Here is a 19,136-nt window from a genome sequence, read left to right as displayed (position 1 = left end):
GCTTCCATCTGACCCCGCAATACCACTTGTGGGAATATACTCCAAGGGTGCAAAAAAGCACAGTAAAAATTACATCTGCATCTGCATGTTCATTGCAGCACTGTTCACAATAGCCAAAATCTGGAAACAACCCAAGTGCCCAAGAATAGACTGGTTAAAGAAACTTTGGTACATCTACACAATGGAATACTAAGCAACTGTGAGGAGAGATGAAGTAATGAAATTTGCTTATAAGTGGGTAGACATGGAGCGTATCATGCTAAGTGAAATGAATCAGAAAGAGAGGGACAGACATTGAATGACTGCACTCATTTGTGGAGTATAACATAACATGAGACTGACACCTACGGACAGCAGATACAAGGGCCAAGAAGATTGCTCCATAGTTGGAAGCCTGCCTCATGATTTTGGGGGGGGGGAAGAAGGCAACTGAAATACTGAAATAGAGAATGGATCACTGAGAAAATGAAGGTTGGAGGAATCGGTTGGGATGGAGATGTGTGCTGAAAGTAGATAAAGAACCAAATATGATAACCTCTCAATGTCTGCGTTGCAAACCATAATGCCCAAAAGACAATATTGGGGAATATTGTCTGCCATGGAGGCAGTTGGAGGGTGGGAAAGGGGGCGTGTACTGGGGATTTTGGTGGTGGGGAATGTGCACCCCCACCAAAGGGGGGGTGTGATTGTAACTCAAACATGAAAGCTTGTAACTATATCTCACAGTGATTCAATAAAATAAATAACTAAATAAAAATAATATTTTCAAACAAACAAAAAAAAATTGGTGGTATTTCCTACAATTAAACCAATACTTTAATAATTACTTAGAGGCTGCCTATAAAAAGCAAATAGGCAAATCCAAAAACAGCTGACCCACACACACAGAAAAATGGCAACATAGTCTCTTATTTCAAAAATAATGAACTAAATCCTCTGATTATAAGACATAGATTTACTAAGTGGATCAGGAAGCAAAGTCCATCAGTTTGCTGCTTAGAGGAAACACACTAATTTACAAGATAAACACAGGCTCAGAATGAATGAGTGGAAAACAGTCATAGACCAAAAACAGAGTAAACTAATAAAAAACAATCATCGACCAAAAAATGTTAGGCCAGCCATACCTACATTAGATCAAAGAGCATTCCATCTGATTCTTAAAACTATATTATATAGCCAGAATCTGGAAAAAACCAGAGTGCCCCAAAACAGATGACTGGTTAAAGAAACTCTTGTACATCTACACAATGGAATACTATGTAGCTGTCAGAAAACATGAAGTCATGAAATTTGCATATAAATGGATCAACATGGAAAGTATCATGTTGAGTGAAATGAGTCAGAAAGAAAGAGACAGACATAGAAAGATTGCACTCATATGTGGAATATACTGTAACTGAGAAGTACAAGTTGGCAATGATGCAACTTCTGGCAGATATCTCTCTGGACTTAGTTACTAAAATACTAAATTACAGAAACCCAAAACTGAGAGGCCACTAAGTGTGGTCACTCGACCTCATACCTCTTCATCCTCAGCAATGGAAAACAAATTATCTAATGCTTCCTTTTCAGCAGGTCTGACTTTAGGGGAGAGACTCTCCAAACAATAATAGTGAATTTTGTTGAAATATTGAATGCAATCAAAGTGAAAGTAAAGTGAAATTTATTAGTTACACAGGCGGGGGAGGGCTTAGGGTGGGGGGGCTAGGGGCGTGGGGGGTTAGGGGTGTGAGGGGGCGGGGTGGAGCTATACTGGGATTCTTGGTGGTGGAATATGAGCACTGGTGAAGGGATGGGTATTCGAGCATTGTATAACTGAGATTTAAACCTGAAAACTTTGTAACTTTCCACATGGTGACTCAATAAAAAATTTTTAAAAAAAACTATATTATAAAACTATGCTGATCACAACAGCACAGTACTTGAAAAAGGATAAGACTCTGATCAATAGGTGAGAACTTAATACTCAAATACAAACCCACATATCTATACTTGAATATTTTAACTAAAGAGCTAAGCACATGAAGTTATGATAGCCTATCAACAAATGGTGCTAGGAAAACTGGACAATACATGTAAAAAAAGAAAAAAGGAGCCAGAGAGATAGTACAATGGATGGGGTATTTGCCTTGCAAGTGGCTCACCCAGGTTTGGTCCCCAGTATCCCATATGGTCCCCTGATCACCGCTAGGAGTAATTCCTGAGTGCAGAGTCAGGAGTAACCCCTGAGCATCATTGGGTATGACCCAAAAAGAAAAAAAATTAAAAAGGTCAAACTCTAAATGACTAATGACTTCACCTAGATGACTTATCTGTGGTACATAGAAGAGTATCAGGAAGAATGCATGGCTGCAAAGAGGGATACCCAGACTACCCTTCACCCTTGATCACAGAAACATAAAGAACATGGAAGGAAGGAAACTAAGGGGGTGGTAAGAGGAGATGGATGGGAGCTAACAGGAGTAGGAATAAGATACCTCAAGAACATTGGTGGTATAAAGGTGTGGTATAGGCATACACATGTAAATAGTGATATACATATAGATATACAAACTATAGAGCAAACAATACTTAAAACATGAGAATTAAACTACAATAGCCAAGGTCTAAGATGCACTCATCAGAGGCTGAAGTGATAATACAGTGTGTAAGGCATTTTCCTTCCATGCAGCCTACCTGGGTTTCATCCCCTGGCATCCCACATGGTCCCATTGGTCCACAAGAGTGAGTGATCCCTGGGCACAAAGCTAGGAGTAAGCCCTGAACACTACCAGATGTGACCCAAACACAAAAAAATAAAATAAAATGATTGAAAAAATAAAATGTGCGTGCCAAAGAGGCAGACTGAGGGATGGAAGGGAACCTGGGAACATTGATGGAGGGAAATCGACACTGGTGGTGGTATTGATGCTGGAACACTGTACTCCTAAAACTCAACTATAAATAACAATGCAAGCCTTAATTTTTAATAGAAATTGTTCTTAATATTTAATATAAAAATATTTTAAATTTCTTGAAACAATAAACATACAGTAAAGTAGAAGTATACAAAATCAACGCACAGAAGAGCAAAAAAGATAGTTTAAGGTGCTTATCCTCCATGAGACCTGCCCCAGTTTAATCCTCAACATCCCATGGTTCTGAGTACCACTAAGTGCAGTCATAGAGGTTCCCAAACACCACAAGGTGTGCCCCTGGAGGCAGCAGAGCACTATAAGTTGGTCTGGGTAATCCTGATCCAAGCAGCACTGCATCTTAAAACCCCAGTATTGAACCACAAGCTTAACTAACCAAGAATTACCAAGTGGGGTCTCCAAGACTCCTGAGAACTATTTGGATGATCCCAATAAACTATACTTAATGCAAAAAAATCTACTGTACTCTTACTGTAAACAGAATTATAGAAGATAAATAAGTTTCTAATCCCATTTACAATCATATCCAAATATTTTCAAACATCTAGGAATCATTTTAGGAAAGGAGGTAAAAGTGAAAATTATAAATCATAAATGCCGCGGTCTAATGTTCATGCAACGACTGGAATGGGAAGGAATGGGAGTGAAGATAGACTGTCAACAACTACACCACCTCTGCTTCACTGATGACATCGTTCTAATAACACCAAACATTAACCAAGTACCACGAATGCTGGCCAACTTCGACTGTGAGTGTGGAAAGGTCGGTCTGCAGCTGAATCTCACGAAGACAATGTTCATGAGAAATGGACTAGTTCCTGACATTCCATTTGCTCTCAATGGAATAAACGTCTCCAAATGCAGCAGTTATGTGTACCTAGGTCGAGAACTCAACATGATGAACAACCTGGCACCTGAGCTGCGAAGGATGAAGAGAGCGGCTTGGAACACATTCAAGAGCGTTGAAGAAGTTGTTAAGAGGACGAAGAACCTCTGGCTCCAGGCACATCTTTTCGACTCCACCGTTCTTCCTGCACTAACTTATGCCTCAGAGACCTGGGCCCTACGAAAACAGGATAAGAACGCTATTCGGGTCTCCCAAAGAGAAATCAAAAGCGCTACACTTGGAATATCACGTTTCACTCAAGTGAGAGAAGGAATCCAAAGTCCCAACCTCCATCAATGATCAAGAATCAGGGACGTTGCCTTGTTTGCCAAGGAGTCAAAACTCAGATGGGCCGACATGTAATGCAATTTGGAGACAACCGATGGACTAGAGCTGTTACCGACTGGATTCCACGGGACGTCAAAAGAATGCGTGACCGTCCACCTATGAGATGGTCAGACTTCTTTGTCAAGACCCTGAACGAACGGTTTGAGGCTCTTCATGTTCCTGGAACAAGCAGATACTATTAGGCTACACTAGCATACGACAGGGATGAACGGAGACATTACTGGCTCCCGCTCGAGCAAATCAATAAGCAATGGAATGACAAGTGATACAAGTGTCTATGACAAAGGTGCTGTTGCATGAAGTGGAAAAAGGAACACAAAAAAGTTCGGGGGAAACTGGATGGCCACAAGTACAAAAAAAAAAAAACCTAAAAATATGTATTGTATCTCTCACCACACAAAAAAGTAATTCAAAGTTAATTAAGAACTTTAAGAATAGACCAGAGGGGCTGGAGCGATGGCACAGTGGGTAGGGTGTTTGCCTTGCATGCAGCTGACCTGGGATCGATTTCCAGCATTCCATATGGTCCCCTGAGCACTGCCAGGAATAATTCCTGAGTGCAGAGCCAGGAGTAACCCCTGTGCATCGCCAGGTATGACCCAATAAAGTAAAAAAGAAATAGACCAGAATCCATAAAAGACACTGATAAGAGGCAGAGAGACAGTAGAGGGGTTAAGGTACTTGCCTTGAATATGACTGACACCACTCTGATCCCTGCACAACAGACAGTTACACAACAGACAGTCCTTTGAACACTGCCAGGAACACAGTGCCAGAAATAAGTCCTAAGCACAGCCAAATGTAACAAAAAACTTATTAAAATATACCAAGAAATGATCAGTAGACACATGATGAAATCGCCCATTAATAGGAAAATGCAAGGGGCCAACGATAGCACAGCAGGTAGGGTGTTTGCCTTTCATGTAGTCGACCTGGGTTCGATTCCCAGCATCCCATATGGTCCCCTGAGCACCACCAGGGGTAATTCCTGAGTGCAGAGCCAGGAGTAACCCTTGTGCATTGCGAGGTGTGACCCAAAAAGCAGAAAAAAAAAAGAAAAATGCAAATCAAAATGGTAACGAGATATCATCTTATACCAGTGAGAATGGCATGTATATATTTTTTATATATTTATATATGTATAGATAGAAACAATCAGTGTTTTGCAGGGAAGTGGTAAAAATGAAACCCTCATGCACTAGTGATAGGAATATTGTTTGGTTCATCCTCTATGGAAAACAGTGTAGAGAATTCTCAAAAAAAAATTAGACTAGAGTTTTCAGCAGTCCCACTTCTTGGCATCTATCCTGAAAACAAAAAAAATTACCTTAAAAAGATAGATGCACAACTATGTGCATGGCAATATTAAGAACAAGAGTCAGGATATAAAAACAACCTAAAATGTCCAAAACTGGATGAATGTATAAAGAGACTGTGGTATACATACATAATATTAGGCAGCTATAAGATAAAAATCTTGTTTGCTTCAACTTGAATAGAACTGATGGTGCCATGTTAAACAAAATAAGAGGAAAGAGGACAAACACTGGATAATCTCATACATCTGTGCTATATAAACAAAACAAGGGACTAGAAAATATCAAATATCAAATGATGGCAAACTCTTGGCTTTTGATTAAAAAACAGATTACCAAGCAATAAAGGGGAGGGAGAGGGAGGAAGCATATTATAAGTGAAACTAGAATGGTAGTGCAGGGTATTGAGTTTTTGATGGTGGTGGAAATAGAGTAATTTTGTATACCAAAAGAATAAAAGTTTGGGGCTGGAGCAATAGCACAGCGGGTAGGGCATTTGCCTTGCACACGGCTGACCCGGGTTCAATTCCCAGCATCCCATATGGTCCCCTGAGCACCGCCAGGGGTGGTTCCTGAGTGCATCATCAGGTGTGACCCAAAAAGCAAAAATAAATAAATAAATAAAAGTTAACAATACTGAAACCATACTACCTAAATCATAAATAATTTTTTTCATTTTAAAAATCATTAACGATCTTGTGTGGGGAGAAAGGGACTCTCCTTCACTGATGGTGGGACTGCCGACTGGTTCAACCCTTTTGGAAAACAATATGGACGATTCTCAAAAAGTTAGAAATTGAGCTCCCATTTGACCCAGCAATACCACTCCTGGGAATATATCCCAGAGAGGCAAAAAGGTATAGTAGAGATGACATCTGCATTTCCATGTTCATTGCCGCACTGTTTACAATAGCCACAATACGGAAAAAACCAGAGTGCCCGAAAACAGATGATTGGCTAAAGAAACTCTGGTATATCTACACAATGGAATACTACATAGCTGTCAGAAAACATGAAGTCATGAAATTTGCATATAAGTGGATCAACATGGAAAGTATCATGCTGAGTGAAATGAGTCAGAAAGAAAGAGACAGACATAGAAAGATTGCACTCATATGTGGAATATAAAGTAGCTGAGAGGTACAAGCTTACAATGTTGCAATTTCTGGCAGATATTTCTCTGGACTTAGTTACTAAAATACTAAAATACAGAAATCCAAAACTGTGCGGCTGCTAGTGCGGCCTCCTGACCTCATATCTCTTCATTCTCAGCAATGGAAAACAAATTATCAAATGCTTTCTTTTCAACAGGTCGAATGCTTTCTTTTCAGCAGGGGAGAAACTCCAAATCAATAATAGTGAATTTTTTGTTGAAATATTGAGTGTAATCAAAGTAAAGTGAAAGTAAAATGAAATCTACCAGGTACACATGCGGGGTGGGGGGCTGGGCAGGTGGGGGGAGGGGGAGGTATACCGTGATTCTTGGTGGTGAAATATGTGCACTGGTAAAGGGATGGGTGTTTAAACATTGTATAACTGAGACTTAAACCTGAAAGCTTTGTAACTTTCCACATGGTGATTCAATAAAAGAATAAAATTTAAAAAAATCATTAATGATCTTATATTGCAAAAACACATGACAATGAATTGATATTTAAATGTCAGGCTAGACATGTATAACTAATTAAGATGCTTCTAAGAAAAAAGGTGGTACCAAAGAGATAGTTCATGTGATGCCTAGCAAGTTTGAGGTCCTGAGTTGAATTCCCAGTACAACATGGGTCTAGTCCTAATGGTCCCCGAACACTGAAGAGTTGGAACAATCACTGAGACTGGTCCCAGGCCATCCCCAGTACCACAAGGTGTGACCCCTATAAAAAATAAAAATATAAAAATAAAAAGATAAATAGAAGATATCTGCGCCCTCGGCCCAGATAAATCCGGAGCTGCTGAGCGTGAAGCGGACCCTCTGCGCCTAAACACTTTGATTCCAGAGACTTCTTACAGCAATGCACTGGGACTGTGAGCTGGGCTATGCAATTTCTGGCAGAATTTTCCCTGGACTTTATACAGAATTCCAAAACTGCGCGGATGCGGCAGCGTCCGCACGACTTAACATTTATAATTGTCAGCAATGTGAAACGATTCCTTTTGAACAGGTCTGACTTGGGGGGGAAACTCCAAATAATAACAGTAAGTTTTTGTTGAAATATTGAAGGTTATTAATGTAGCAGCCACCTCTCTGGACTGTGAACTAAGCAAAAGCCCCATGCTGGCCGACGCGGCGTGGCGTACACCATACTATGAGGCACGGGAAGGGATATCAGGGGAAAAAAAAAAAGGGAAAAGGAAAAAGGTAAAAAAAAAAAAAGAGAGAGAGAGAGTTATGTACTTGTAGCAGTGGGGCTACATATCTCTTCATTTCCAGCAATGGAAAACTAATTATCAAATGCTTCCTTGGTAGTAGGTCTGTCTCTCTTGGGTGGAAACTCCCAACAACTATAGTGAGTTTTGTGTTGAATTATGGAATGTAATCAAGGTAAAGAGAAAATGAAGTGAAATTCATTAGTTATACAGTAGGGGGTAGGGTGTGGGGGCGGGGGGTATACTGGGGTTTTTGGTGGTGGATTATGGGCACTGGTGAAGGGATGGGTGTTTGAATATTGTATAACTGAGACATAAACCTGAGAACTTTGTAACTTTCCACATGGTGATTTAATAAAAAGTTTTAAAAAAATAAATAAATAAATAATAAATAAATAAAAAAAAGAAGATATCTGTAAACAACAGGAAAAGAAAATTTTTAATCAAGTCTTTTAAAGATCTACAAAACAACTGAATCTAGGTATATATAATCAAAAAAGTGTCAAATTCCCAAAATCCTGAATTAAAATTATAATAATACTAAAATTATTACTAAAATTTCAGATATTTAATAAATATTTATTTAATAATAAATAAATAATATTTAATAATAACAGTATGAAGCAGGTAGGGCATTTGCTGTGTAAACACAAAAAAGGGGCACAAGGGGCTCTATCTCTCCCGCCACCCGAGTTCAGTAGACTCACGCCACTTCCCCCACCCCAGGGAGGTCGATGGCAAAGGGCAGTCAAAGGAAGGAATGAGGGCCAGAATGGTTAGTTTCAACTGCCATTTATTCCAATATCCTCTCTATACACTCCTGTCTCTCTCCCTGCTTCTCCCTCCCCACCCCTGCCCCTTACAGCCTCATTAAATCTCCAAGGTTTATTCCATTCCCATTTCCATTCTCCTCTGATCCTCCTCCTGCTTCTCCCTCCCCCATGCTACTTCATTCTCCTCTCGATCTGGATCTGGATCTGGATCCCCCAGATCTGGCACCCCCAAGCCCACCCTTACAGCCTAGTTAAATCCCTAAGCATGAGGGGTTGGGGCTTACAAATAGGTATGGTCACAATCAATAGGGTTAAAGTTCTTTACCTCAGGGGATGCTTCTCCCAGAACAGATTCTTTTTCAGCACGATACCCACCCAAGAGCAGAATCCCATGAGTGTGTTTCTCCTCTCCTTGTCCAACTAACATATAAGCATTCATAATATTAATCATTTTGTATGGACACAGTAAGAGATACATTAAGTTTATAGAATTGCTCTCTTGGGGCCATCTCGATCTCAGACTACAGTGCTCAGGCCAGATTAGTCTTTCCTATCCCTAGCAGGGTCATAGTCTCATTTTTGCTTTTGGACCATGACAGCATTTGTCCATGATCAAACTCTTAACTCATAGTTAAGAATCGTGACGCTTTGACCTGGCCCCTATCAATGCGAGGGTAGCTCACAGCTTGCCCTGGGTCCCTTCAGTCCCTCGTCAGGACCCTGCTTTTGGGGTGCTAGGAACTAAGGGCAACTGAGGCTTAAGTCGAGAAAGCAGATGCCCGGGAATGAATAATATTCAAAGCCAAATCCCAAATTATAAAGCATAATATTGACTGTTTTCCTTTGTCCATACAAAAAGGACACTGCTTTAAACTAAACTATTCAAAAGACATAAGGAGAGGAGAAAGGTAGTATTTCACTTATACATATAAAATCATAGATTTCTGAAGAATCTGACCTTACAAGTTAACAGAGTCTGATTAGGGGGGAAAGGTTGATAGACCGCTTGGAGAAGAAAGCATAGAGAGGAGTTTAGAGATAAATGCAGTGGAATGGAAGTGCCTCAGGAGCACTATGATAAACCTAAGCTTCCTGTAGCAAGGGGAACAGGACATGCCAATGTTGTCTTAAAATGTTTATAGATTATTACCAGGTAAACCTAAACTCTTTGTGGCAAGGGAGAAAGGACAAACCAATGATATCCTACAGTCTGCCTTGCACGCAGCCAACCCAAGTTCGATTCCTCCATCCTCTCGGAGAGTCCAGCAAGCTACCGAGGGTATCTCACCCGCACGGCAAAGACTGGCAAGCCACCTGTGGCATCTTCAATATGCCAAAAACAGTAACAACAAGTATCACAATGGAGACATTACTGGTGCCCGCTCGAGCAAATCAATGACCAACGGGATGACAGTGATACAGTGATTATTGACAAAAAATAAGCAGAAGAAACTAAGCAAAAGAAACTTTTTTACAAAGGCATTACTGAAAAAGATAATTATGGTATTATAGTTACAATTAAAAAAATGTGTTTTATATACTCCATTGACCAAGTAGCCACTAATAACAATAAGCAAAATTTACTCTATAGACTATTCTGAAAATTTAAGTGTTGCTTAAATTGATATTCCAACAATTATGTACAGGGAGCTGAAGAGACAGTACAGTGAGCAGGGAGTTTTCCTTGCACAGAGCCAAACCTGGGTTCAATCCTCATTATGACATACAGTCCCTTGAGCACTGTCAAGAGTGTTCCCTGTTCCCTGCACACAAAGCCTGGAGTATGCCCTGAGCACCACCAGTGTGATCCAAAACTTAAAAAAAGAAATCACATTAGCATGAACAGATATATATAATTGAACATTACTAAAAGGATGCAGTGTGTACTTCAATTAATATAAAATATCTCATGGTTCAAAGGATTAGGTCTAAGAATGTATCCATTTAATTTTTATCAAATATTAACATATATTTACAAATAAATTTTTCAGCTACAATCACATTTTCATTATTGGGGGGGGGTGCCACATCTAGCTGAGGGGTCCCAGGGATCAAACACAGAGAAACAGAAACACAAAGAATAAGGATTCATTGCAAGGCAGGCGCCCTACTACCTGAGCAGCACCATTATCTTCCCTACCATTTTAAAATTTTGTCTATTGGCTGGAAAGAGAGTACAGTGAGCAAGATGCAGCTGATCTGGATTCAATCCCCAGCCCTCCAGCACCACATAACTCCAGCTCCCCAGGAGTAAACTCTGAGTACTGCTGAGTATCACACAAAAACTAAACAAAAAATTTTGACTATTATTTTATTTGTACTTCATTTCACTTTCCCATGTACTAGTATAATCTGTTTTTAAAAGATTTTAATACTCCTGAAACAAAGTCTGATAAAGTTCTGTACTGGAAAGAATGAGTGGGGATGCTGTAAAAAGTTAACAAGAATTTCTTTATATTTCAAAAAATACTAGGTAGCTTCCTACATTAGGAAATATAACAATAAACTTTAATTACCTTTACATTTGGTTTTTTTGTTGAAACTCCTCTGTACCAACCTAAAACAAAGCACACAAAGGTTATTAAAATCTTCATGTTGCTATTTTCTGTAAGCGACATAATAAAAGTGTTTAAGGAAGAAAATGAATGTAAAACTTTCTGATAAAAGCACACTACATTTGATTTCATTGTGAGTAGTTTACTCTTAAAAGAACAGTTAGAGTAGACAAAACATTCCCAATTTTCATGAAAGGGTACAAAATACTTGCAACTAAATATGATACAATGTTTAAAAGAAATCAGATCAGAGCGATAGTACAGGAGGTAAGTACTTGCATGCAGCAAACCCAGGTTCTATCCCCAGTATCAAAATTAAGTCCACTGCCAGGAATGATCAGGTGTGGTCCAAAAACCAAAAGAAAAAAAATAATAACTCAGAGGACATGTACTTCAAGTCCATGAAAATTTCCAGATGAAAGATTTAGGGGCAGAAAAATTCCAAGATATCTCTACATAAGATAGCAAATAGGGAGTGGTCCAGATTTTGTCTCCTTTGATGTTCCTTGCACTTAGCTGACCTACCCTCAAATCTTAATCGCACAGCTACTAAATTCGACATTCTTGTTTCATTTAGTCCCTCTTAGCATTAATACACTTAACAAAAGGTTCAACTATACTTTATAAATAATCTTTTCTTTCCTTCAAAGAAAGGAAAACGTACTAACAACTTCTCCCAATTTCAATCTAATTTTTCAGAGTTTTGCTATAGTTTCTCTGCTGGGATATAAAAGAAACAATTCCATACAATGTTTTAAAGGGGAGATGCCAAGATCGTCCTTGACCCCAGAGTACAGGGAGGAGAAGCACAAAGAAGAAAATAAATCTAGGTGGGAATGAAGAAGAGAAAGGGAAGCAATGGGGGAACAGGAGTCAGGGATCTCGGGTACACTGTTAATGTGTATTAGGTAGAAGGATAGAGGGGTCGTTCTGATATGTGTGGGGGGTCAGGGATGGGTGGGAGGGGGCAGTGCCAGGACTGAATCCGAGGCATGTATTTTATCACTAAGCTACAGTCCTGTTCCTAAAGGAATCATTTTGATGGTGAGATGATAAAGTAACTTTGATGGTGGGTGGTAAGTTCTATTAAAAGTGTAAAATCATTCCGTAATAATTAAAAAAGACAAATAAATAATAATATATATACTAGAAATATATTTACATTTTACAATTCTTCCTAAAATTTATGTGTAAATGCAAATAAGTGTAATAGTCAAAACAATTTTCAAAAGAAGGAATTAAAAATAGATGACTCATACCACCAGACTTTATGATTATATAAGATTAAAATTATCATAACTGAGAGTCTGATAATTAGTTTAAGACAAATACACAGATAAATTAAGCAGACTGGAAAATCCAGAAAGTCACATCTTTAAAGTCATATCACACTTCATTAAAATTAAAAACATCACAAGAGAGGGCCAGGAAGATAGTACAGTGGGTAATGTACTTGCCTTTGCATAAGGCTGACCTGGTTCAATCCCCAGCATCCCATATAGTCCCCTGAGCCCACTGAGAGTGATCCCTGAGCTCCAAGTCAGGTGTAGCCCAAAAACAAAAAACTTCACAAGACACTACCAAGATAATGAGAAGGCAAGCCACAGAATGGTAGAAAATATTTATGACTTATCTCATAAAGGACTACTGTCTAAAATATATAAGCCAGCTATAGATAGCACCTAGAAGACCGGTTAGGTACCATGAGATTTGTATTTCTCAGCATATGGCAGCAACCTTATAATGCAAGGTCAAGTAGATTTGAATAATGTCCTGTGTTGTGAGGTTACAAATGTTTGGCAAGGCTAATGCACCAAATTTAAATATACCTGGATGGCACTCTACATATCTGACAAAGATCTAAATTTAAAAGTATCACAAAGGGGCTAGCAACAGAGCTCACTGTGTATAACAGATATCTTGTATGCACAAGGTCCCAGGCTCAATCCCCGTCCCTGAATGGTTCACCAACAACCATTTCATATAGTCCTGGAGGTTCCTTAACAATGCCAGGTATGGTCCTGGTGGTTCCTAAGCACTGTTAGAATGGGCCTCGTGGTTCCCAGCACTCTGGACCCAAGTAGTATTACCTCACCAGGCCAAGCATTGAACTATCTGGCCCTGTTCATGAGTTACCACCAGGAGTGACCCTTAGGTCCCTAAGCATTGCTTGGGAATTCGCCCCTCCCCTCAAAAAAGCACTCCCAAAACTCAATTAACAAATAAAGGCTTAGGTAGTAGAAATAAATGAACACTTCAAAGAAGAAACATAGTTGACCAAAAGGCACATGAAAAAATATTCATCATCACAGATCATATCACTCTACATTAGTAAGAATGGACTGTGTATCATAATGTCAGGAACAAGTATTGGCAAAGGTAAGAAGAAAAAGTAATTCTCATTCATTGTATGAAAAAACTGGTTCAACCTCTGTCAAAACAATATGAAGATTTCTCAAAAATTAAAAATAGAATTACCATATGACCCAACAACTCTATTCACATGTAGCTATCCCAATACAAAAAAATGCTAATTTTAAAAGATATATGCATACCTATGTTTACTGCTATTTACAATAGCCAAGATCTGGAAATAACTCAAGTACCCAATAAAGAAAATATTACATAGATACACAATAATCTATTACTCAGTTGTAAGAAAAAATGAAACCTTATCTTCTGCTGTAACATGGATAGAACTGGAGTGGATTGTGCTAAGTGAAGTCAGGAGGAGAAACACATTTACTGGATGAACTTACCCATATATGGTCCTTTTATAAAAAGTAAGGGTATAAACAATGTTCAAAGAAAACATTCAAATCTTTTTTAATTTTTTTAAATTTTTTATTAGTGAATCACCGTGAGGTACAGTTACAAACTTATGAACTTTCGTGTTTACATTTTAGTCATACAGTGATCGTTTACTCATCCCTCCATCAGTGCCCATTCTCCTCCACCAATGTTCCCAGTATCCCTCCGACCACCCCCACCCCATCCCCCACCACCCCACCCTGTCTCTTCAGCAGGGCATTCCCTTTGTTCTCTCTCCTTTTGGGTGTTGTAGTTTGCAATAGAGGTATTGAGTGGCCATCATGTTTGGTCTATAGTCTACTTTCGGCATACATCTTTCAATTCAAATGGACCCTCCCAACATCCTCTACTTGGTGTTTCCTTCCTATCTCAGTTGCCTTTCCCCCCAGCATGTGAGGCCAGTTTCCAAAGAGTGGGGCAGACCTCCTCGTCCTTATCTCTACTATTCTTGGGTGTCAGTCTCCCATTCTGTTACCTTATATTCCACAGATGAGTGCAATCTTTCTATGTCTGTCCGTCTCTTTCTAACTCATTTCACTTAACATGACACTTTCCATGTTGATCCACTTATATGCAAATTTCATGGCTTCATCTTTTCTAACAGATGCATAGTATTTCATTGTGTAGATGTACCAAAGTTTCTTTAAACAGTCATCTGTTTTGGGGCACTCAGGTTTTTTCCAGATTTGGGGTATTGTACACATTGCTGCAGTGAACATACAAATGCAGATGACATTTCTACTATACTGTTTTGCCTCTCCGGGATATATTCCCAGGAGTGGTATTGCTGGGTCAAATGGGAGCTCAATTTCTAATTTTTTGAGAATCATCCATATTGTTTTCCAAAAGGGCTGAACCAGTCGGCATTCCCACCATCAGTGAAGGAGAGTCCCTTTCTCCCGACATCCGCACCAACACTGGTTGCTTTTGTTCTTTTGGATGTGAGAATAAAACACTTAAATCTTTAGACTGGTAACAGAACTGTGGTTAACAAGGAGAGGGAAATAGACTAAAATGGACCATCGTGGAGAGGCTCTGTGGCAATGGAAATAGCATGAAAATACTGTATACATAAAACATATATACAGTTACATTCAGATCAACCAATAATTACCTCAATAAAAAAAAAATTCTGAATGTCTGCAGTACCAGGTGTCAAACCCAGAGTCTAACATATGCAAAGCAAGTGCTCAACCACTGTTACAATCCGAGCATAAAAATTTTATTTTAAGAGTGAGATAGGTGGCTCAAAGGGATGGAGTGCAGACTTTGCAGCAGGAGTCCCAAGTCTGATCCCTGGCATGGATCCCTAAGCACCAGTAACAGCCAGTGTGTTTCCCCTCTTGAAAAATTCAATTTTTCAAAAGGTTTTTTAAAACTGCTATTAAAAATCAAAACCCTATACTTTTAATATCAAACTATTGTGTCCATATTTATTCATAATATTTAAACTTTATTTGCTTAATACAGTTACTTTGGGTTCCTGGACCTAACTCTGATATATATAGTTTAACTGCATTAAATAACTTAGAAATTTAAAATGTTTGGTTCTATACGACCTTAAATGATGAATTAAATATACAAAAAATTTTCAAGAGGCATGAAATTGTATCCCTAAAATACTATACTACATCAATTTTTTAAACATTTAACAGAAAACTGAAAATAATTAACATACTGACAAAATACTTTAATAGACACCTCACCAAAGGAAAAGATATACATATGGTAAATAAACATATGAAAAAATTATTTACATCACACGTGATTGAGTAATTTAAAACCAAAACAATAAGACTACTACTAATAAAGTGACACAAATCCAAAACACTGACACCACAAAATTTAGTGAGAATCTGACATAAGCTCTTATTCATTCATCCAAAATGGTAGAGCCAATTTGAAAGATAATTTGGAATTTTTCCTAATAATTAAATATACTGTTGGCATAAAATCCTTCAGTCTCACTTCTTATTCAATTAAGTTGTAAACACATATATACACAAGACCTGCATACATGTTTATATCAGGTTAATTCATATTATAAGAAAGATTACAAACTAACAAATTATCACATATTAATAAACACTGTGATATTATCCAGTGATAAAAATAAGTTATCAAGACACAGAAAAGGCACTGAAAATTAAATGTATATTACTAAATAAGTACATTTTAAAAGGCAATGTACTGTATGATTCCAACAATATGACTAGAACAGGCAAAATCATGGCGACAATGGTTGGGGCCAGAGAGATAGCACAGCAGGTAAGGAACTTGCCTTGCACATAACTGACCCAGGTTTAATCCAACGCATTACAGATGATGCGTTGAGCTGTCAAGAGTGATCCCTGAATGTGCAGAACTAGAGGCAATCCCTGAACACTGCCATATGCAGTAAAAAAAAAATAAAAATCAGTAGCTGCCAGAATTTAGGAATAAGGAAGAGATATTACAAGGGTTAAAGTGCTGCTTTATATGCAGCTCACCCAGTTAGATACCCAGCACTACACCTAGTCTCCTAAGCACAAAGCCAGGAATAAGTACTGAGCACCAGCAGGTGTTGTTCAAAAGGGTGAGGGGGGGGAGCAGAAGAATCTAGTGGAATAAATCTGAGGGTGAAAAAAAGCACAGCAGAAATGACATATGTACCTGTATATTTATTGTAGCACTTTTCACAATATCCAGAATTTGTCCTAAGAACAGAAGACTGGTTAAAAAAATATTGGTACACCTACACAATGGAAAACTATGCAGCTGTTAGGAAAGATGAAGTCGTGAAATCTGCTTACAAATGTATGGTCATGGAGAGTATCATGCTAAGTGAAATGAGTCAGAAAGAGAGGGACAGACATAGAATGACTGCACTCATTTGTGGAATATAAAATAACATAATATGAGACTAACATCCAAGGACAGTAGACACAAGGGCCAGGAATACTGCTCCATAGTTGGAAGCCTGCCTCATGAGCTGGGGAAGAAGGCGGCTGGAATAGAGAAGGGATTACTAATTCAATGATGGTTGGAGGGATCATTCAGGATGAGAGATGTGTGCTGAAAGTAGATATAGGCCCAAACATGATAGCCTCTTAGTATCTGTATTGCAAACCATAACGTCCAAAAGTAGAGAGAGTATGGGGGAAATTGTCTGCTATAGAGGTAGGGGGAGGGGGGGGGATACAGGGAACATTGATGGTGGAAGATGTGTACTGGTGGGAGGGATGGGTGTTCAATCATTGTATGAGTGAAACTCAAACATGAAAGCTTTGTAACTGTATCTCATGGTGATTCAATTAAAAAAAAAAGAAGTGGAAAAGACAAAATAGGTAAAGGAACTCGTCTATTCTGCTACTACATTGTAGATGCCAATCAACTGTTATAGAAAGCTACATAAAGCACAAAACCAAAAGTAAACCCTAAAATACACTACAAATGTTAGATAATACTGGCACCTGCCAATGTAAGTTGAACAATCATAACAAATAAACTCCTCTGGTGTGAAATATTAATAATGACAGAAGCGATGAAGGGCCAGATAAGAAATATATAAAAACTCTGTCCTCTTTAAATTTTTTTATTGAATCATTGTTAGTTATAAAGTTATTCCCGATTGAGTTTCAGGTATACAATTTTCAAAAACCAATTGCTTCACCAGCATCTACATTCCTCCACCAATGTCCCCAGTTTCCCGCACACCCCAAGCCTGCCTCTATGGCAGACACTTTTTATTTTTGTTTGTATTTTACCTTTTAGACACTGAGGTTTACAATCCTGTTAATCATGCATATCACTGTACCACCCTTCAGAACCCAGTCCTCCTCGGGGTGACCACTTTCCTCTCTCATAGTCTTAGTGGTCCCTTCCCTAACTTATTCCATTTCCCTCCGAGGCACGCTTCCTACCAAGTACCAGTTCTCCTTTCCTTATATTGCTGTTGAACATTAGTTATTTCCCTACTATGTCTCTTTATATCTGCAATATAACTGAGATCATTTTGCATCTGTCCCTCTCCCTTTGACTCATTTCACTCAGCATGACAGATACTCTTTAGATCACCCATACAATTAAAAATTGCATGACCTCTTTCCTTAAAGCTAATCCTCTGCTCTTGGAATCTTGGGTTGTTTCCAGATTTTGGCTATTGTGAATAGTGCTGCAATGAACATAGGATTGCAGATATCTTTTCTGTATTGTTTTTTGACCCTTGGGATATATTCTCAGGACTGAAATTGATTGATTGTATACAAGTTCAATTTCTAGTTTTTTTGAGGAATGTTCATATTGTTTTACAGAAAGGATGAACCAGTCAGCATTCCCACTGTAGTGAATTATGTCCCTTTTACATACCCACACCAACACTAGTTGTTCTTCTCTTCAATGAATTTCAGTCTCTGATGTAAGGTGATATCTTATTGTTTTGATTTGCATTCCCTAATCATTAGTGATGCGTAGAATTTTTATGCCTCTTGTCCATTTCTATATCTTCTTTGAGGAACTTTCTATTCATCTCTTTTAAAAAAAAACAATCATATATTTCTCTTTATTTTTTTTTTTGCTTTTTGGATCACACCCCGTGATGCACAGAGGTTACCCCTGGCTCATGCATTCAGGAATTACTCCTGGCGGTGCTTGGGGACTATATGGGATGCTGGGAATTGAACCCAGGTCAGCCTCATGCAAGGCAAAAGCCCTATCCACTGTGCTATTGCTCCAGCTCCTCTATTCATCTCTTACCCCCACTTTTTGATGGAGCTGGATTTTTTCTTCCTGTAAAGTTCTACCAGTGCTTTAAATATTGGGTAGTAACCCCTTAATGGATAAGTGGTAGATAAGATCTTTAATCAATTTTTATTTGACTTATGTGCACATCATTAGATAAAAGTCTGAATTCATTTTCTTGTATTTGGCCAACCAGTTTTTCTAGAACCAATAATTGAAGAGGCTTTCCTTGCTCCATTTGCTCCACTTTGTATGTTTTGCTCTCTTACTGAAGTTAACCGACCACGACCACATACCTGAGGGTCCGTGCCTGGATTTTTCAATTCTATTATATTAATCTGAGGATCTGTCTTTATTCCGGTACCACGTTATTTTATTTACTACCTCTTTCTAGTCAAGTTTGAAGCTGGGGGAAATGATGTCTACCATTTTCTTTTTCCCAAGAA

At 38.6% G+C, this 19,136-nt stretch overlaps 1 protein-coding gene across 5 annotated transcripts in view; it reads right to left on the bottom strand.

Moving 5' to 3' along the window:
• The window catches only part of DOCK3 (dedicator of cytokinesis 3), a 440,374-nt gene that overhangs the window by 336,793 nt on the left and 84,445 nt on the right, over positions 1 to 19,136 (bottom strand). For all 5 annotated transcript variants that reach the window (XM_055135368.1, XM_055135371.1, XM_055135372.1 and 2 more), the window contains exon 3: positions 11,122 to 11,162. In XM_055135368.1, coding sequence (XP_054991343.1) covers positions 11,122 to 11,162 — 41 coding nt within the window. The remainder of the gene's footprint in view (positions 1 to 11,121; positions 11,163 to 19,136) is intronic.

This window comes from Sorex araneus, chromosome 4 (assembly GCF_027595985.1).
Source record: "Sorex araneus isolate mSorAra2 chromosome 4, mSorAra2.pri, whole genome shotgun sequence".
Classification (NCBI taxonomy): domain Eukaryota; kingdom Metazoa; phylum Chordata; class Mammalia; order Eulipotyphla; family Soricidae; genus Sorex; species Sorex araneus.
The sequence above is the reverse complement of the archived record's forward strand: the minus strand, read 5'-3'. Positions and strand labels throughout refer to the sequence as shown.